Raw genomic sequence first — 22,133 nt, 5'->3', positions numbered from 1 at the left:
TCAGCTACATGGGCCATGCAGACACTCAAGCAGGTTTGAACTCAAGTGTCCAACAGCTAAAGGGAAGTGACTTCAACCATGCTTTCTGCAGATATCACCTGCATGATTGAGTTCTCCACAGGGAACTTGGTCCCACAGCTGATCCAGTTGTGTCTCTATCTGCCCCACACCTGATGTCACATATGGGGCAGGTGAGTGTGGTTTGGGGAACATGACCTCGAGGACCAAATCTGGCCAGTGGGCTGCAGAGACCTCACCCCTGCCATAGACTTTCTGAGGGCATTCCCACAAAACTAAAACCCTTCATCAGCTTTACTTGTTTTAACAAAGCCATTTCTTGTATAATTAATTTGAGCAGATTCCTCCATAACAACAGTAGTAGAAAATGGAACAAATAACACATTTATTTTCTTTTATTTAAAAAAATATTTTAACCACACAATAACCCAACAAATAAATAGTTAAATATTTGCTGGGTAGGTAAATAAAAAAGGGGGAAATATAGAGCATACCAGCCAGATGTCAATTAGACTATGTTATGTCTTTAATACTAGAAAAATGTTTATACCGACACTTAGAAGAACAAACATGAAAACCAAAAGGTTTTTCCCATAATACACTTCAAACTAAATCTAATCCTTTACTATATCCTTGCTACATCTGGAAAGGTTTCTGTCCTCTCTCTCTCCCCTTGTTATTTTTTAAAAAACAAAAAACATCCTTAAACATTCTTCATTCCTCTCCAAATTTATAAACTTTTTGTTTTCCCTGCCTAACCCCAAGATACGATGTTATCTTGCTCATGGTTGCCAGGTCAGCACCTCTATTTCATTAACTCTTAGTTGAGGGGGCAAGCCAACTCGAAGTGTTGGGGTCTCCGTTCACAGGACTTCATAGTGCCCTCCTACTCCTGCTCCTCCCTAAAGAGACAGGAGTTCCATCTTGAGTGATGTGCTTTCTGTACCGTACCCTTCTCCACAGCAGTCCTCCATTTGCGGGACCAGTCTGTTAGCTGCTGTGCATAGCTCTTCTCAATTTTGGCCCTCTCCTGGAAGCAGGAGACAAGGTCATTACACAGCCGGCTGCCATCATCCACCCGCTTCACTGTCCGCTTGTAGTTGCCAGGCTGAAATTAGATTAACACCATCAGTCATTCTTGCACACATCTCAGATATATCTTTAGGCAGAACAGGCAAGCCTTTTGAAGGCTTCTGAGCTCTAGGTTCACTCCCATCCCAGGACCCCACCCAAATTCTCAGCTGGAGCAAGCAAGGCGGGGCGGTAACTGGCTTTTCTGTTATGGACACATTCCAGGGACTATTATTATTATTATTATTCAGCACTAAGGATTGTGGAACCATTTAAAAAAGGGGCATCCAATGACAACTTGTCCTGGGTTTGCTGTCTCTACATCTCTGTCAGGAGGTACTAAAATCAAGGTTGATTTAGTATTTCTTAGCACATCCTATGTGACTCTAGACAAAGGGGAACCCTTTTATTTCCATCTTGCTCTCTCTTACCTCCCAGAAACTGCCACTGGGTGCCTCCCCACCAGTATCATCTTCTGATGACATCACTCTGGTTTCCTTGCAGCAGAGAATTTTTGCAGATTTTGGAGCAGCTGGGAAGAAAAGCAAAATAACTGTATATGTAGCAGAACATGGCAATTCCAATGAGACACTGAAAAGTAGAGTGTCATCCAAACCCAAACAGGCTAGCCCCATTATATAGGGATGTTGGTCACTATCTACAGGGACAAGAATGAGGTAGGCCTTCTGGTTCCTTGTGGGGGAATCTTCACATACAAGTACCACTAGTAGCACAAAGTACTTACAGGACAAGTCTTTTCCGTAATGCTGGGAGGAGTTGGGTTAGGGCCAGACTGGGACATGCCCAAGTGTACAAAGGCACATTCACCCCAGCTGCCTACTTTTCCAATTCAGTTCACACTCAGGAGTGCAGGAGGCATCTCTGGTAAGGGATCTCTCTCCCAGGGGAGAAATCTGGAAGCTGCTCCTGCAACAGCTGAATCCAGAGGAAGACTGTATATAGATTTTTAAGGGACTAGATGTGTCATTTCAGTACACCCAAGCCCCTATGTAATATTCAGAATTACTACATTGCCTACAAAAAGCTAATGTCATCAGTCAATCTCCAAGGTTCTGCAGACTGCCTTGATTCTTACGGTATTATCAAAGGACTTTTGTTTGTTCCCTTTCTGGAAGGAAAAGAACTTACCAAGCTGTTTAACAGAACAAAATAATATTGTCAGTGCTTGAGCTCTTGGGTTTAAGCAGACCATAGTTATATCTTACCACCACAAGAGTGGCAACACTGTAGTGCATTTGCTCACTTTTCACCCTAGCAGCCTCCAGTGGCAGACCTTGGGCTCTCAAATTTTAGTGGCACCTGGCACCCCCACCTCTTGTGCTCTGTCCTATAGCATTGTTCTGGTGCACTGGTCACGCTACCCTAAAACCACTTCCTCGGTCTCACTTTCCTAGATATTCACTCGGCAATATACACATGCTTATCTAGTCACTACAATTCTAGTAAGACTGTGTCAGTGGTCTCAGCTGGCATGCATGTAATGTATACAGCAAAAATAGAGGTTCCCAGCCTGACAGCCTGTTTTGGTGACAGGAGGATTCCATTATCATAGCTCACTATAAAGGTTAGCTCATGGTTAATGACTGATGGACATATTTGACTGTTGCTCATTGCCTCTTGCACATTCCTTGCTATAAAAAGCTCCCCCACACCCTGGAAAGGTATCCAACTTGCTCCCATGGCAAGGCAGAGCTCCCATGGCACAAAGGACTGGGTTTCATCCTCCCTTCAAACGCTTGTGGCAATAGTTTCCATGATACTGAATGCTCCGAGAGATCCTTAAGAGAAAAACTGGCACCCAAACAGAAGGAGATTAAGCCACTGCTATGTTGCCACATTGGCCCTCTCCTGTTACGTGGGAAAGTGTTTTTAAAATGCATGCTCCTGGTTTAGGTACTGAAAACTCTAACAGCCCTAGCTCACCTGACCACCAAGTTAAATCAGCTACCAAGCAAGCCCAAAGACTCCGTCCCAACAAACTAGGCTCACTTTCCCTCACACACGTTTTAAGAGTCCCAGTTTCGTTACAGATTTACATACCCAAACAGAAGGCTGCCAGATACACCAAGGGATGGAAGGGACGTCTCTAGGTTCTTAAAGTGCTTGCTTAGTACACTGGAAAAAGTGGAGTCAACGCAGCTTTGTAGCCAATTCTCACTGGCCTGACTCAAATACAGCTACTGCATCTGACAACTAAGAAAACCCTCTCACCCAGAGTGTACTTCTCAGTTTCAGCAGAATCTAGGGAGGGGCACCCTCAAATATAGCAACAGGAGCAGCTACCCCCTGCAATCCAAGGTGTCACTCTCTAGCAAATATACTGGAAATATGCCAAGTCCTACTGTAAAAAGATATTACCCCAGAGTTTAGAAGTACCAGGGTGGTATGAAAAGGCCCAGTCAGGACAGCTGTACAAAGCAACAGCTCCTCACCAACCGGAAGGAGCCAACACAAACATGGATCTCCTGTCCAGGCAGCACTGGCCCACAGCCCAGCTCTCCCACCTGCCCCAATTAATCTGCCTGACTTCCTCCTCTGGGCATCCTACAGCCAAGATAAAAATGATGCTTATTTATGGTTTTCAAAGATGCATCTCATTTTTAAATAAAAACAACACTCATTGAACAATAAATAGCCTTTGGACAATCAAAATTCAGCTTCCACATAATTTGAGTCAACAAGTGATTTCTTCTATCTGAAAGGCTAGGAAATGAAGTTTACCCAGCTGGATTTGCTCCGACTGGGCCCCAAGCAATGCTGCAAACTTCTGCAGGCAGAATGTATATTGACTTATGCACAGCACCATGTGGGGATGCTCATACAGGGACCACTTAAGTTATTAAACGCATCAACACAACTGCTGATTCCTTGCGAGCTAAACTAGGGAGAGCCCAGAGTGTAATATTTAAGAAGTCAAGTTACTGTAGGAGTGACCTATGGGGGTCATTTTGTTTTTACTTTAAGAACTTGTTTGGGAAAGGTTAACTCCTCTACAGTGGATTGAGTTTCTCTAACTATAGTAATTATGCCCCTCCAAAACCCTCCTCCCTCTCAAATTATAAGCACTTTCTCTCTGTCTGTGAGTTTCTTTTGTTTTTTGAACATACAAACTCTAGGTCCAAGGCTACCATTCTGTAACACCAAAGTCACAAGAAACATAGTCCAGAATCTGCAGCTCAGGGGTTATTTAAATGACTTTAAGATGCCAAATCAAACAAATTAAAGCATCTAGTTCTTCAGTTTCTAGAGTGAAAGCTGAGAATGTTTGTGTTGGGAGGCAAACACAGAACAAGCCAGAATTTAAGGGGGGGGAATTCCTCATTACTTGAATTATTTGACCTATAGCTTTGAAACATATGGACTGTTGTCATCACATGCCCACACATTCCAAGAAGCCTGGCTATAAATTATCCACCTGTATAGGTTTACTGAAAACAGAACCTCTCCCTGTGCACCACCCTTCACCCAGGTGGTGCCTGAGCACTTGAGTGGAAGTTTAAGAAAAGTGCAACCATCTGAAGCTTTTCCACCAACAGGACCACTCGGTGCCTCTGTGGTTGGCAGCAGCACACACCAACAGACAAGCTGCCCACGGGGTATCCAACCTATTGTGACCAGATAAAAGCTAATGTATTTTATTACCCTATGTTACATCCAAACACGCAGCACATCAGCAAGTAGAGGTAATCTTTACGGGACTTGGGGCTCAAAGTCCAATGAGGTTTGTCAGCTGGGATAATCTCATGTTCCAGTGTTTCCAAACTGGAGTAAGGGGTCCAGCCTGACATGGTTCTACTTGGGACCTGCAGGACCCTCTACCTACTCATTACTTACTTTCTTTTCATACTTCAGGAATATTTTCTCATTCACTCCATTGAAACCACATTACCCACAGTCATTATTATACTATTAATATTAATTATTCTGCAAATAAACAAGAATAAAGCCAGCTTTCAGTAGACCTCTGGGAAAGCGGATTCCAAGACAAGAAACCTTTCCAGGTCCCCGCTGTGTTCTCTATCTTCCCTGCCACCTTGTGTCACAAGAAGACCTGCTTACAATACTAGCCAGGATGTGAGCACAAGTGACTGAGCAACAGCCACCAAGAGCTAATGACAAACTTGGTGGTGAGGAGCAGAGACTGTTCTGTATCAACTTCAATTAGTAATAATCTTAGTTTAAATTTTACAACGTATTATTGAGACTTAATATAATATAATCAAACCAACAAAGGTACATTGCACGCAATACAAATCAGACACCAATAACAAAGAAAACAAAAAGCAAGAAACATATCATCATTCAGTAAAGAAAAAAGCAAAGCAACAGGAAATACCTGTACTGCTTAGATTAAATTTTAAGATTTGCATTGCCGCCACCTGCAGTTAATCCATTGGGCCTTTAAAATGACACATAAAGAAACACTAGTACTCACATTTTTGGAGTGACCCAAAGTTCACTTTGTGGGCTGCAGCTATGGCACAGTAAAGCTTTTAAACACAGTATGCTTTTTGAAGAGGAGCTTGATAAGCTAGTATTCAACAAAGGAGCTGTTGCTCTTGTGCTGAACAGCAGCAAGTAAATCCTATGCATGCACACTTGTGCAATGGGTGTTTTTCCTTGTCCAGGGGGCACTCCCTAAGGAAGAGTCACCTGGTTGAGAAAGCAGCCAGGAACAAGCATTTCCCGGCCTCTCCCTTGGAATCTATGCCTATTTCAAATGCCTGATCCAGTTTCAGAGAAGATTTAGCCAAGTGTTCCAGTCCCACAAGTGACACATCTTCCAAGCAGGAGATGACATTTATTTCCACACCAGAAACCTTGGCAAAACAGCGAGGCAGAGAAGAGTCAACCTAAGGGATTTCAGGACACTCAGCTTCTTAAATCTCCCAGCAGTTAATAACTGCATATGGAACCATATTGGATGCCTCCAATGTAAACAGACCAGTTTGCCAGATCAAAGACTCAACACTCCTCTGTGCTCCTGATAGTCGGTAATATGGGCCCAATATATTTCTGTACCTCAAAAATCTGTACTAGACTTTATATGCTTAGCCAGCCTGTCTCCAAAGCTATGACTTCGTAGATGTTTCTCTAACATTAAGCATATAATTTTCTTAGTTTCAGGATACTGTAATTCGTATTGCCAACAGATACCAATTTATTCAGAATGCAGTCCACAGCAGTTCTACAGACAACCATACATTTTATTTTGCCTTCAATCCAAGGGGGGAACAAGATAGATGTTGCTCAATTGAGAAATTAGAGCTCTCCAGCTTCCGCCTTTCTTTCATTATCTCTGAAAGTGAACAAATGTGCCACATCTAACGGAAAAGACACCATTAATTCATTAATGCAGAAATAGGTGAGAGAATAAATCCTCAGCTTTCTCTAAGCACCTAAATAGTACCATTTTATAGCATATGTGCTCACAGCTAAATATTTGCTTGTTACCACCCTCATCAGCTGAAGGTGGGGTATTTTTAACTTTAATATGTAATGGTATCACTTCTCCTGACTCATCTCCAGATGAATCAGCTGTATTACAGTACTGCAGTACTTTCAAAGCATTTTGCCATTTGTGTCATGTACATTTCTAACCTCAATGTCAACTTACTTATGAAAACCAGATCACTTCCAGCTCAATAAATTTAACCAATCTGCTCCCTCCCGTCTCTATGTTGAAGGAGTGAGTTCATTCCTAAACCATCCCGCCGAGGACAGGATCCATTCATTTCTAGACAAGCCTCGAAGAGCTTGGCTGTCCTGCTTTCCTATTTGGCAGCTTACATCAGAGTCAGATAGTTTCCCCAATATTTAAACCTTTCTTGTTATAATGCAGCCTCCCCCAATCTGGTGCCTTCCAGATATTTTTGACTACTGGGCACTGGGTTGGGGAAAAGCTACTGTAGCACAACAAACACAGTGAGGCTTTTCTCTAATTGATAAATTGCAAATGATTCATACATTCTTCAACCTCTTCCTAAAACAACTGAACCAAAGACATAACTGGATAAATAGCAAAAGCTGCATGTATTCCTCATGTTTCCCTTAGAATTCCTGTTATTTGCCATGGCATTCTCATTGATTACAAGTGCTTTTATGAACAATGATGACACAATCTGTGTACTGTGCCCTAGCCAAGGAACAAGAGGAGCCAAGTAGAGCAGAAAAATTGTGCATTAACCAAAAAACAAAACACCAAACCATGGGGCAAAATTTATAATTTTCAACCCATTGCACATGGATATTTCATTTTTAACATATTTACAGACTTAAAATAGTTTGTGGAACTATATTTAATGTGTTTTATTTACACTAGGAATCACTGCAAAAAAAAGAAAGAAAAAAGAAAAGAAAATATTGGCCACCAAGTCCTATTTACAGTTTGGAGAGTTTGATGACTTGTTTCACTGTGAAGATTCGTGGTTCTTTTCAGTGCAGAGGATTATTATTTTTTTACCTATTTCCGTAATGTAGAAATTGCTCTAGGTTTAGTAGCACTCAATATTTGCTTCAGGCATGTACCCAAGCAAGTTTCCCAGTCAGACTACCAGACAACTCTGTTTATTATTATTAACATACAGAACATACATTTTTACCCTTTAGTTGTGCCCGATGTACTCGGGGAACAACTGAATGTGTTCCAGCACTTCAAAGCACCAGCCAGGTGAACACTGCCTGATATAATAATCCCTATACAGTGGTACCTGGGGTTAAGTACTTAATTCATTCCGGAGGTCCGTTCTTAACCTGAAACTGTTCTTAATCTGAAGCACCACTTCAGCTAATGGAGCCTCCTGCTGCCGCTGCGCCATCGGAGCACAATTTCTGTTCTCATCTTGAAGCAAAGTTCTTAACCCAAGGTAATATTTCTGGGTTAGCGGAGTCTGTAACCTGAAGTGTTATGTAACTCGAGGTACCACTGTATTTTGGAGGGGGGGACTTCTAAGCTATTATATCAGAACAAAACTCTTTTAAAAAAAACTTTGTGAAGACAAAGATACATTTATTGGGATTCATTAATATGAAGGGCTGTGTAGCTATTACAAAATGGAGCAAAAGGATAGGAAAGGGGGGGTATTTACTCCAACTCCATTTTTCTGTTACTCACTGTAATCAGTTCCTCTGCTTTGATGATGGAGAGATTCATTGTTCACACTTCTGCTGGTATCAACTAGTTTACTCAATTACTTCCTCCAAGAAGAAAATCCAAAACAACATGAAAGGCAAAGTTCAGAGCCATCCAGAGGTAGAACCCTAGAGACCAACAGCTGTACACCAGCCTATTCTGCAGAATTTAGAGGCCTCTTTGGTTGGGGAGGGGAAAAGGAGTGCAGGGATAGATATGCCTAGGAACAGCAGATGGAAGAGTTGAGTCGGGAGGGCCCACCATCCATGAAAAACCTGAAACCGACAAGGGGACAAATAGAAGATACTTTCACCCCAGTATGGCTCCCCTTTATCACATACACAGCCCAACAAGACAACGACAAGAATCCACCAACAGCAACCTGATTCAAAAAAACACCTACCCACCCCACTCACACATGAAAACAAAGTTCAACACAGCCAATCACAAACAAGGAACCACACCCTAGGCCAACCCCAACCTCTCTCACCAGCAAAGAAACAAAAGCGAACAGTAAAGAAAACCCGCACAAGCGACTCTGACACAAAACCCATCACACATACATTAAGAAAAATAGAAACACTGCCTCCCAACCCCACCCCCACTCGCCTTTCCCCCCTCCATTCCCCCCCCCTTCTTCCTAATGTAACCCTAATGTCTCAACAGATGAAACTGACCTATGGAAAATGTAACTTGAAAAAAGAGACATTGCGCATACCTTTGTAAACCAAGAAAACTTTAATAACTTTTTTTTAAAAAGAAGAAAGAATAGATATTATGATATTGATTCAAATTTGTTGAAAGTGAAAGTACAGAATGGAGTTTAAAACCTATGAATTTAGATGCGCTCAGACATGTTACCAGAACGTTTTTATGAGCGTTGATTTACAAAAATTGGCATGATTCATAACAAATAGTTACGAATTTGCTGTGTTTTATTATTTTCCTTAATAAATAGTAAATTATGGAAAACAACAACCTTGATGACGACATTTTCCTCAGCATGGAAAGGAGACAAGATTTAACTGATTTATCAGCTCTCTCAACATTGAACAAAATGTACCATTTAGTCCTCAAATAGAAACAACATTCGAAGGATGGTTAGTGCCAATGGAATGGAAGTAACTACTCTGAAAATCCCAAGTACAGTACTTAGAGCTACATTCTAAAAAGTATAATTATGGCTCTCTTTCAAAGCGTAGCCTCTGTAAGCCTCTGGAGGTGCCCTTCCAACTCACTGTACTTTCCCCCAATTAGGTCCTAAAGCTTTTAACTTTCCAGCTGTGCAACATGGACATCTTTAAAAGACATCTGATGGCAGCCCTATTTAGGGAAGTTTTTAATATTTAATGCTGTATTGTTTTTAACACTCGATTGGAAGCCGCCCAGAGTGGCTGGGGAAACTCAGCCAGATGGGCGGGGTATAAATAATAATAATAATAATAATAATAATAATAATAATAATCTCTGTATGTTTTATATCTGGATCTTCCTACTGATTGATGAGAAGTTGCCAGTAACACCTTTTCACTCTTCCGCAGTCTATGCCTCTAACCACGTATGATGCCACTTTCTTCCTTATGATCTGTCCTGGGCTAGAGTGAGATGCCACCAACCAGATCTGCTTAGCCCATGCTTCATATGGGAATTTTGCTTTAGAAAAGCCTTTGCTGACTTCCAAATGTTTCGTGCTCTCCAGCTCCCACCAACCACAGCTGCTTTAAAGGTTTGGCACATCATAAAACCAGAGTCTGATCTAATAACGTTATCTATTTACCCTCTCATGCCGATCAGCAGAACCAAGGGGTTCTGGACCACTTCAAGCTGCATGTGGGATGTGCTTGCCTGACTCTTCCCCCATTTAAAACAAAAACAAAACCAACTTAAAAGTGACCATCTGAGAAAGTTAAGCTAGACAGTTTTTCCAGACGTGCCAATTTATTTTTTTCACATATTGAAAAAAGACTGTTTGAAGCCATACAACAGCTCACAGAAACAAGATGACATTATAGCACAATTATGTTCCTCGCCACATTGCCAAAGCTTTAATGTTTAGGAATGCAGGATGCAACTGTGTTATTTCCCCCCAACAAGACACTGTTCCAATGTCCCTTTCAAAACAATGGGCATGAGGAACTAACTGTGGTACATCCCTGTTGGAAAAAAGGAAGTTAGCTGGCAATTCTTAAAACTGGTCCACTGCTGATTTCCACTTGGTTCCAGTAGTAATTGTGCCTGCGTAATGCACACAATACTGTGCAAAATAATGCTTCCTCCTCATTACTTTGTTTTATTACAAATATTTACATTATTTTTTAACAGAAGATAGTGTTATACGAAAAAAAGAATCTTGGTGTGGGATGTATACTCCCTTCTTGGCCATGCAGCTTCTGTCACAATATTCTAGAGCTGCAAAACAAAGTTTGCACTATATGCATTAAATTGTCATCACTGTATTGACATTTTCTGAAAAGCGCTGAGCTCATGGGCTCAAGTGGAAGGATGTTGCTAGCATTAGCCGGGTTTACAACCCAAACCCTTTAGACTGATAGCTGGTTTCTGAGAATGTAATTACCACCCTATAGGCACATTCCTCAGAATGTTTCTTCACCCAGTTAGTATTGCTGGCAAATTGTTTCTCTCCATACACCCTCGCACACCCTGCCCATTTCTACATGGAGAATCATGATCTCACTCCAGAAGAAGAGCCCTAGTCTGCATTCTGTAAAATTAGAGTCTTTTAATCCCAGGTTTTCTGTTTCAGATACTATCTCTGCAGCCCTCTGTCAGACATATTATAAGCACAGGCGAGACTTATCAAGATGCTTCCAGTTTGGGGTCACTAAGTCTGTTCTCCACCACAACTAACTCCATTTAGATGTTGGCAAAAGCACACAGCAAATATACAGAGAGCAATTTCTGTATAAAGTTATACATAGCAGGTCATGTGATTTAGTAGAACCAGCCATAAAGGTAAAGGTAAAGGTACCCCTGCCCGAACGGGCCAGTCTTGCCAGACTCTGGGGTTTGTGCGCCCATCTCACATCTATTGGCCGGGGGCCAGCGCTGTCCGGAGACACTTCCGGGTCACGTGGCCAGCGTGACAACGCTGCTCTGGCGAGCCAGAGCCGCACACGGAACGCCGTTTACCTTCCCGCTGGTAAGCGGTACCTATTTATCTACTTGCCCCCGGGGGTGCTTTCGAACTGCTAGGTTGGCAGGCGCTGGGACCGAGCAGCGGGAGCGCACCCCGCCGCGGGGATTCGAACCGCCGACCTTTCGATCGGCAAGCCCTAGGCGCTGAGGCTTTAGCCCACAGCGCCACCCGCGTCCCTGATGAACCAGCCATAGTCTTCAGCAATTGCCTTATCCAGGTGTAGACATCTGCCAAGGACTTCAGCCTAGAAAAACTAGTCATTTGAAGAAATCCTGAGCAGCAAAGAAGAGAACACACACTGATAAAGGGGAAAAGGCTGGGGACAAAAACAGAAACAACTTGAAAACACAGGTGTATGCTTTCCCTTAGATGTTTGCCATGCCACCTTGTACTGCGGATTACTTCCTACTCTTTATCAAGGTACATAGAAAGAACTCCTCCTCTAAGCTCAACAATGCCAATGTTGGGTTGCACTGTTGTTTCGCAGTCCCTACTCCCAAGCACAGGCAGTAAAAAGACAAGCTCACAAGAAGTGTGTGCAACAAAATGGGCAGGAGCATCATAGAAGAAATTAGTTTAGACTTTGAGCAAAGTCCACTTGATAGTTAACCACTTTAAAAAGTTGATCAGGATGAGAGGAGACTAGACAAACTGCATACTATGCATTCCTCTAGAGCTGGTAATTCAGCTGTTAAGATTCACCAATAAAACTTTATTTTTTGTAGGATTCCAATTGTAGCCAAACAAGTACACTTAAACCTGAAGCAAAACCTGTTTAAACCAGGATCAATCAATGTTTAATTTTGAAATAGGTCATGGTGGCTACAACGCACATCAAAGCTGACGAAACCACTTCAAAACACCATCTTTATGTCCCTCGGTTTTTATTCAATCTTACCGGGGAGTGGAGCGAGGAAGGAATGGGCATTGGCAAAAGGCTGTTTGATGCAATGGTTAAAGAAAAAGCAGCTACCATTGGGCTATAAACACTTGTGATTAAACAAAACATTTTCCACTATGGACTTCAGATATACAATATTGGGGGTCTGATATGTCAGGCTCTTCTGCTATAAACAGCTATATAAGTGACTTGTTATGACAGTGGACCTTCTTAAAAATCTAACATTAACCATATAATTGATTATTCAAGTCAAGCTTAGGGAAAATCCAAACACATCAGGAACTAAGGAAGAGATGCTCTGAAACCAGAGAACCAATGAGTGTGCAGACATGCCTTAGAACCAGTATCAGACATGCTGAGGCACACACTTTTACACTGTGCAAGGTTAAGAGCATACGCAATGAGCTTGATCTCTAGTCCAATGCTCAGCCCCACTATTAATTCACTGCTTGGCCTTAGTAAGAGCTTCTCTCTCAGCTTCATCTTTCTCACCCGTTTCTAATAATGGGAGCAGAGTAATACTGGCCTGCCAGGTTTATTTTGAGGATTACCAAGGTAAACTGCTGGATGGGACAAACACTAAGTGGCCTGAAAAGTAGCAAATCCCATCAATCTCTACAGCCCTAGGTGATACACAACAAATCAGTTAAGGAGTTTAACCCTAGGCCATGGGTAGGCAAACTAAGGCCCAGGGTCCGGATCCGGCCCAATCGCCTTCTAAATCTGGTCCGCGGATCAGCGTGTTTTTACATGAGTAGACTGTGTGCTTTTATTTAAAATGCATCTCTGGGTTATTTGTGGGGCATAGAAATTCATTCATTTTCCCCCCTCCAAAATATAGTCCAGCCCCCTGCTGAAAAAGTTTGCTGACCCCTGCCCTAGGCTTATTATCTGCTAGAGGGCATCTGAAAACAGAAGATAGATATAGATAGATAGATGATAGACAACCTTTCTTACATTCTCATTTTTGTGTGACCTTAAGATATTTACCAAGCCTATTCCCAGAATGGCTTTTTCAGACCTTCTTCAGACAGAACTTGTCTTAACTTGTGATAAAGTTAGTTACGTAAAAGGTTACCAACCGATCAGAGCAGTTCATTTGCATCATCAAGGCACGTTACAGAAGCAACAGTGAACACTACAACATTGTAAATAAAAAGAAAAACACTTTTTAAGTCAATCCCATATATTTTCTAGTATAGTTCTGATGTCAGTGATTTAAACCTACCCTATGCTAGTCTACTGATATGACAGCTCAGTACTAGCAAGCAGAAACTGGCCCTGTAATTGACTAGAAACTACTGTGTAGGAGGCATTGTGTGGTCAATACTGTGTTCAGCTACCTCTTTTGAAGGCTGTGGATTATGCGAGGCAAGTGCTGACACAGATGACTAGAGAGAGATGTGGGCAGCTTGCCAGTATTCTGACCTCTCCCTTCTTTACACCACATATAGCAATCCATACCCATGTAACGTCAGTGTAAAGGTTAGAGAAGGGAAGGCCAACTTCTATAGTCTCAGAAGTCACTATACTCTCCAGATGGTGGGCTGGGGCCCGAAATTTATTTGGCAGGTTAGCCTGGACATTTTATCAGTACAGTCATACCTCGGGTTGAAGCAGCTTCGGGATAAGTATTTTCGGGTTGCACGCTGCGGCAACCCGGAAGTAACGGAGCGTGTTACTTCCAGGTTTCGCAGCTCGCGAATGCGCAGACGGTCAAAATGACATCACGCGCATGCGCACAAGCAGCAAATCGCGACCCGCGCAGGTTGCATTCGCTTCTGGATGCGAACAGGGCTCCGGAACGGATCCTGCTCGCATCCAGAGGTACCACTGCATTCAGGTCCTGCGGCATCATCTAACAGTAAGGGCTCCAAAGTCATAGCGCACATGGCCGAAAACTGCATCTCTCTTTAGCTTTTGTATTTATAGCAGTATGACATCTTGCAACTTTTGAAAACTGTTTCCTTTTCAAAAGGAAAACTTTAGAAAATATGTTACTATTATCATGATTGAAATTTAATAGGGGCCTGGAAAAAAGTTAATTTCAGGACTGGAGGTCACTCACAGGTCACCAGCTGGCCATCCTTGTTTTACAGCAGCGATGGGGAACCTGTGGCCCACAGCTCCCACCAGCCAGCATGGCCCATGGTCAGGCATGTTGGGGGATGGAGTCCAATATCATCAGGAGGACCACAGAGTGCTCATCTTGGTTTTAAAGGAAGCACAGCCACTTGAGAAGCAAACTTCTCAACCGTATAAGCAACAAGCATATCTGTTCCAGTTCAGTCTAAATTTGAAATTCTTTATTTTCTGTCCCCAAAAAAGAAATTAAAAGTATTTCACAGAATATCCAGTCTCAGGATCTGGAATCCTGCAATACAGCATCTCAATAATACCTTTCTTTGGAAAACAGAATAGGTTTTTTAACTGATAATCTACGAAGCTCAACCCATACAACGTATAACTGAGAATGCAGTTTAAGAATCAAACAGAAGAATGAAAATCCTGTATAGCTTCACTATACTCATTCAACTCAACATTTTGCTCTTGAATGAAGCAGCTACCATGTCTAGTTATTTATACCATTGTAAATATACCTACAGAAAGTTGTTACGGATTTTCAAACATTAAACGTTAGCAGCAGGCAATAAGAACATCAGTATGAGCAATTCAACTGAGTTCCATAGGACAGACCACTGTTTTTAGCTTTCCCATATAGTTATAGCAAGGCCTTCACCTTTAAGGTGGATTTTACTGAAGCCTCTATAAAGCTTTGTAAACAAAGTAGTAGCTGCTGCCCTAAGACATCTTTGCTGTTCTGTATGGTTCCCAATAGCTGACTTTGTACTTCAGCTTTTACCCAACTGATACATATCCATCTCAACAGAAGACATAGACTAATACTGTACTATCATATTATGTTGCTAACATATTAATGCCAGATCCTGGTCAGAAAGAGCTTGAGTTTTCTTGCCTTCCAACATCCATCTCTGTCTAAATGCAGAAATGTTTTTGTTATGCAGGAAGAATATTCTGTGTTGTATGAACAAACTCAGCATGGAGAATACTAGGCAGGCTACCTCTAGAGTTCATCAGGAAGTTGGAAGTAATGCAATTAGTGCCTTGGGCATGTTTAGTTCAAGTCTAGAAGAATGTTGCTTTAATGACAGGCAGCACCAATCAGTTCAGTTTTATTTAAAGCACCCAAAAGTTTTTTTTAATGGGAAAAAAAGTCACAGCAGATTTGCAGAATGAGGCTAGCGCCTTGGTTCATCTAACACTACATGTTTAGCCTGGAGCATCTGAGGTACAATTCACAAGCGAAGCAGCACCCCACAAATGGACCATAATCCCCAGCTATCCTGTTAAAAAATAAAGCACTTGTTTAGTCAGGTTTGCTCCCATATTTCAGTGTTTGCAAGCAATGAATGAAATAACAATGACTGATATTCAAAGAAGCAGAGCTACTCAGTTCAACAAAGAGAAGTCTGGAGAAGGAACTTCCTTTTTTGGTCTTTCCTGGTGGAGAAGTGACTGCTGTCCCACATTATTATCATTCAGGATTTTTGTGTGGCTGTGAACAGGCACTAATATGTCTACTAAAAACAAAAATGTAGCAATAGAGTTCATGATCTTTCAACTCTTACCTCATACCAAAGAAAAGTGATCCCACAAGTTTGCAATGTGTTGTGGGAAGAGTATCATTATTATACCTATATACAGTGGTGCCTCGCAAGACGAAAAGAATCCGTTCTGTGATTCTCTTCGTCTAGCGGTTTTTTCGTCTTGCGAAGCAAGCCCATTGACGGATTAGCGGATTAGCGCTATTAGCGGCTTATCTGCTGATTGGATCAGCTGATAAGCGGCTTAGCGGCTTAGAAAAAGGGGGGGGAAGGAAAAAAAACCAGCAGGAACTCGCAAGACATTGTCGTCTTGCGAAGCAAGCCCATAGGAAATTTGTTTTGCGAAGCACCTCCAAAACGGAAAACCCTTTCATCTAGCAGGTTTTCCGTCTTGCGAGGCATTCGTCTTGTGGGGCACCACTGTAATAATGTGGAAATATGGCTGAGAGAGCATGGGCTACGCTAGCTTGCCAAATGTGTCCCTGTAGAATAGTCCAGTGTCATCACCCTACCATACTGAATGTGTGGGATTTTTTTTGTAGGCAGTAGTGGCCAGGATTTGATTGATTTCATTTATTATTTTTCTATGCCACATTTCATTCAAATGAATTGCAAAGGGGCTTACAAATGATAAATAACACTAACAAAATAAAACAATAGAGCATCACAAATACAGCACAAATCATATAAAATAATTGGGTGGCAGTAAGGCCGAGAACCACCCTCCTGTCACTAGCATTCCAACAGCTTCCCTGGGCAGCTTCCCTTGCCCATTTTCCCTCCTCACTCACTGAAGCCAAAAGCCACCATTCCAAATGGGCAATAGAGCATTCCATTCAGCAGGAATGGATAAGGTAAGCTTATCTTCTCCAGCGAGAAAAAGTCTTTTAGGAAAGGAGTTCAGTAGCGAGAGGAGGAATGCCATAAGGATACACGTTTACAATGCTAAAGCAGAACAGATTTACAATATTGTACTTCAACAGGATAGTTTAGTCACAGTTTCCTTCAAACATATTAATCAGTACAGGCCACACGTACGTTTCTCACTATTGACACACAGATCAAGCAGTTGATTACTTTCGTACTTGGATACTCAGTGCACAAAGTATGTGCACAGCATAAGCTATGAAATGCACACAAATACACAATATGGCATTTTGGTCTAGAAGATGTCCCGGTTGTGGGATGACAACCCCCCACAAGGGGCATATTACAGCATCAGGAAGCTCCTTGTTGGGGGTCACCTCTCTTTACATAGGGTGTTTTGGGGGTAGGTGCTTTTCCTCCTCCTACATTACTATTCTGTGCTGTTGTTTTGTTCACTTTGTCATTGGCTAGTTTGTTGTTTTATATTCTGGTTTTAATATATATTTGTCCCTGTTTTAATTGTGTTATTTTTGTAACTCACCCTGGGACCATTCAGTGAAGAGCAGGGCACAAATAATAAACAAATACATGCATAGTAACTAGCAAAAAATAATGCCTCTTTATCTTAAACCTTGTGAACTCATCTCTACACATATATGCTCCATTCCTAAATGCCGCTATACATGTTATGACTTCTTTTTGAGCTTCTAGGGCTTCCATGGTCTCCCAGGTCAGGAACTGACCCATTTGCTATACAAGGCAGTGAAACGTGCCCTCCGCCAGGATGTTTTTCTTCAGCTAATCAAACTATGTTTCAAGCTGGCATATGAAGATAAAGGAATTCAACCCTTATTTCAATTAAACCTGGTAAATGGGCCTAAAATGTTAGGTCCCCTGACAGGAGGGCAAGAGGAGAGATCTGCTTTAGGATGGTGTATTCAGCCTGCTTTAAAGATTTACAGATCTGCTGGGGTGATGCTAAGTGATAAAACCAGTGGTTGGCGTCTGTTTGAGCACGAGGCCCCAAACATGCAAAGTTTTAAGATATCAGTTACTTGATTACATATGCTAACAGTGCAAAGAAGCACCAAAGACTGACCTAGAACTGAGTAGCACAGTTTATCATGCCAAAAGCTACCTTGTACCTCTGGAAATGGCCTAGTATAGTTGTCTCATTTTCCCTTATTCCAGCTGTTTCCAGGATGAGTTTATTACATCAATTTATATCGAACAAGTATTGCAGTTAAGGTGTAGGGAACAGAGACAAACTACTAGTTAACTTTGCAGCATCCTACAATCCACAAAGTTTTTGTGCCTATTCTAGTTTCCCCCATACACCGGGTTTAGGGCAAGCAGCAACAAGGTTCTGCAGAGAGTAAAAGTCAGGCTGGTGGAAACAGAGGAGCAATCTTATACCTCACAGTACCTGGGGTCCTACACAGTACCTGGGGTCTGGTTTGAGAAGAAGCAAGGCTCATGTGTTTGGCATGCTGAAGGGATTATTTTGTATGAAGAAGACTATTTCAAAAAATAAAATAGCCAAAACTGATGGCAGACTGACAGTTATAGTACATTTCACACATTTCTACTTCCTAACTGGTGACTATGTGTGTCAACTTAAGCAGCCCTTAAGTTTCTTCAACAGCCAGAACTGTCAGAAGACCCAGAGGCAAAACAAACCTCCCCTGAGCCACAATGCATCTAACTCTGTAATGCAGTAGCAGAAATTCCATTCTTGCTCCACCTAGCAATCGGCTCACACCTAGAAACAGTTCTATCCAGCATTTGTTTAACGCTCTGCTTCATAATTGCAAATCCTCTTAATGTTATTCAAGGTAAAGTTTAGTGGAATGAACATACGCCTTTTAAAGCAAGGTTTTAACTCTTTAATACTATGGGAGGCATTTGAGAGTTATATTATTAACCATCGGTAAAAACCTCACACATTTCCATGCAAATAGGTTCATGGCTGACTTTACTATCCCAGGTATTTGTGATTTTTGGAAGCCACCTGCTGTATGAGAAATCCAGAAGGGCAAATTTGAAGCTGCATGTGGCTTTCCCCCTCCTCCTTTTGACCAGCCCTTCAAATAAATAGATCGTGTTAAGTGCAACAAGTAGGGAAATTTAGCTGGCACAGAAAGCTGTTATACTGGTTCACAGTTTGTACAGCTTGCAAGCTCCTCTGACATTTCCTTTGAGGAGCTTCTGACCTCTTCCATGACCAAGAAAGGACAAACCACAGATGGTCTTTTCTCTCTTGCTACAACAGAAATCCAGTATTAAGTTCCCTGTACAAGAATATCAGCACAGCATATTAACTTCTTTCCTTCATGGACAGAGTTACCCAAAATAAAAATAAAAATATCTGTGGAGCCAGGTAACAAGATCACACAGGTTCAGAGAGCAACCCCTGGTGTCTGCATGTCCATTCCTCAGTCGCCAACAAAATGCCACTCAACCGTACAGAGATAATATCCTCAGCATCTATAAGGGGACCTTCCCTTCCACTTTTTCCTCCCAGCACAAAACTGCAGTAATACTGCAGCTGTTTGCATCTCACCTTCTGCTGGCAAGGCTTGCTACTTCCATTTTAATTCTGTAGTGTACAAGCTATACAGCTTGAAACTGTCCCACCCCTTCTTTCCAGTCCGAATTCCCAAAGCTTTAAATACTAAATTAGTTTAAAAATCCAATCTATATATTACAAACAACTAAATTTTAAACTACAATATAAGCTAGCCAATAATATAATATAAATGGCTCTACTCAGAGTATGACTTAGTTTGATATCACCAATTGTGTAGTATACTCTTATTTGGCACCCCACTTTTTAAACAAATCAAATTCCGATCGGCCCAGAACTGTAATATTCAGTCATCTCCTGCAGGAGGAAATTTCATTTTGATGGCTAAGCAGAAGCGTTTTTACCCAGCCCTTCAAACATCAAGTTGTAGATGGCGGAGGGGGGAATTATAAGTGTGGAGGGAAGGATCCTAGTGGCTTTTACTCTCTTTGGCAGCCCCTCTTGCTAAACTCCCCTGCACGGCCTGTGGCTTCCAGTTTCATTGTGGGAAGCAGCTCGCACCAGATCCTCCTTCACAAAGGAGCTCTGTCATCTTATCTCCCGCGCCCGAGCCCAGTTCCGCACCAATCAGACGAGGGTGCTCCCTAGCAGAGGGGTTCCCACCCGAAAGTTATCGGCCTTAGCGATGACAGGAAAGGGGGGGAGGAGGAGGGAGAGGACCACAAGTATGAAACAAACCTGTCCAGAACGCTGCCAAATCCTTAGTTCCTAATGTTTAAAACTGAAGAAGTTGGCGAGCGCGTCTGTCCCCCTCCCACCCGTTATAAGAAACCCATGTCTCCCCGCCCCCCACTCCCCCTCTCCTTCACCGGAGAGATCTTGGAAGTGGGTGCGGCGGCGGCAGTTTTGCCCCGGACAAGGGCCACGACCTACCTGCCCCCGCGCAATCCAGCGGAAAGAATGTCCGCAGAGAGCAACGTGGGAGACCCGGAGCGCACTCGCGCCCCGCCGCCTCCGTACGCGCAGCAGCCCTGACTAGGGGAGAGGAGGAGGGGAGCGAGGACGACGGCAGTGGAAAGAGGGCGAGAGCAGCCCCGGGCGCCCGCCAGCCGTCCTGAGAGGAAAATAAAGACGACTCAGTTATCCTCCCCCCCCCCTCCCTCGAGAGTCGCTGCTGCGTTACCTTCTCGAAGCTGCCGCAGCTGCTGCCTCGAGGAGGACAATCGCTCTCTGTCTGGCGAGGCGAAAGGGCTCGGAGCGCCTTTTCCACGACGCAGAGCAGGAGGTCGAGCGCAGCAAAAAGGGAACAGGGATCCTGTGGCTCCTTGCTCGGGAGCAGCTCCAAGAAAGGAACTTACCACCTCGGTCCCACCCTCCCAAAACGGGGGGGACGGACCCAAAAAGAATCTCCCTTTCTTTTCCCTGCTAGAAGAATGGGCTCTTGTTGGAGACGCTGCGAGTAGTCCAGCCCCCGAGCAGAGCCCGCAGGGAGAGGAGGTTACTAGGAGACTTACCTCTCCAAGTGGCTGCTCCGGAGACTCCCGCTCGCAGAGGAGTCCTGAGGCTCGCCGGGATCAACCAGCGAAACGTCCGAGGGGGGAAAGGCTGGACACGTTCCTCGTCAAGCCCACCCTGCCCGGATCAATCCGCCTCTCGCTCCTCTCCCGCGGCGCAAACTCTCGCTCTCGTTCGCTCCGTCGCCCCTCCCCCTATTTCAAGCGGCCGGACGGACAGCGAAGCGTTTGGGGAGGGGGGAGGCCGGCCCGCCTCCCGGGCGGTAGGCGGACCCACGCAGCCCCCCGGAGACCTCCGAAGGGGAGCGCGGCGCGACTCCCGCGCAAAGAGGCCTGGGCTGCGGGCGGGCGAGCGAGGAGCGCGAGCTCGCTGGGCAAGAAAAAGAAGGCTCCCTCCACCCTCCTGCCTCGGGCCGAGAGGGAGGGAGCTTCTGATCCAATTATCCCGCTGTCGTCGTGGGGATGAAGGGAGGCCCTGCCCAGCAGCAACAGGAGAGGCTGAGCTGGCCACATTTAAAGCGGCGGGGTGGGGGAATGGGGTGGTGATATTCGCATAACCGCAGCCGGGGCTCAGCTTCCGAAGGAGCCGGGTTTCAGTCGGGACAGGCGAGGGAAAGTGGGAGCGCCTCTGCACATGTGGAGAGTGCGTGACTCTGGCGCAGCCCTCACGCGAGCAGGGATTCCAACCGGTGCGGTTTGCAGGCCCTGTCGCTCCTCTTTCCTTTTAAGCCGCTGAGCACAGCTCAGGGTGAAGCAACAAGCAGGCACCGAGGAGGCTCCGGGGATATCGAGGCGGAGGGTTTTCTGCCATGGGGCAAAAAGGGAACAGACAGCTGCACTCGCAAAGCCTGTCGAAGGGCTGTAGGGCTCTGCCAAAAGAGGAGAAAGCAGTGATTCACCCGGGCGTCCTCCTTCCCAGATTGCTTTTTAGTGGTTTGCTGGGCTCGGCACTGCAGTGAGGAAACTCCTTGACGAGGCTGCTGGCGCTGCGCTCTTAGAACAGCCAACTCACCTTTTCTGCTGCCCCACTTCTCCCTTGGGCACAAACAGCCAGTTTGTTGGCTTCCAGGAACAGAGCACTGAGATGTTTGTCTGAAGAGAAACCAGAAGTCTTAAATAGGAAGCTGCCATTAGCCTTTCTACCCCAGTGCTGTTTACACAGACTGCCAGCAGCTCTCGGGTTTCCAGCTGGGATCTTCCCTTGCCTTCATCTTTTTCATGTGCTCTATCACTGGGCTACAGCCCTTCCCCACTCACCCTTTCTGAAGGCCATGGTGTCTTACTATGCTTAAAAAGATG

At 43.9% G+C, this 22,133-nt stretch overlaps 1 protein-coding gene across 7 annotated transcripts in view; it reads right to left on the bottom strand.

Moving 5' to 3' along the window:
• Window positions 1-21,231, bottom strand: part of PACSIN3 (protein kinase C and casein kinase substrate in neurons 3) — a 28,731-nt gene extending 7,500 nt beyond the window's left edge. The window contains exons 1-3 of one of the 7 annotated variants that reach the window (XM_082225815.1): window positions 20,835-21,231; window positions 1,521-1,621; window positions 970-1,126 (exon numbers count right to left, since the gene is read on the bottom strand). In XM_082225815.1, the coding sequence (XP_082081941.1) occupies window positions 970-1,126; window positions 1,521-1,574 (211 nt within the window). In that variant the 5' untranslated portion in view covers window positions 1,575-1,621; window positions 20,835-21,231. Of the gene's footprint in view, window positions 1-969; window positions 1,127-1,520; window positions 1,622-5,545; window positions 5,714-20,253; window positions 20,276-20,503; window positions 20,526-20,834 lie in introns of those variants that run through there. The other 6 variants (XM_082225814.1, XM_082225813.1, XM_082225809.1 and 3 more) reach the window with 6 other exon arrangements.
• Between the last annotated feature and the right edge of the window lie 902 nt (window positions 21,232-22,133).

The sequence above is a fragment of the Podarcis vaucheri genome (assembly GCF_965113315.1).
Source record: "Podarcis vaucheri genome assembly, chromosome: 1".
Lineage (NCBI taxonomy): Eukaryota > Metazoa > Chordata > Lepidosauria > Squamata > Lacertidae > Podarcis > Podarcis vaucheri.
This window is presented reverse-complemented; position numbering and strand designations above follow the sequence as displayed.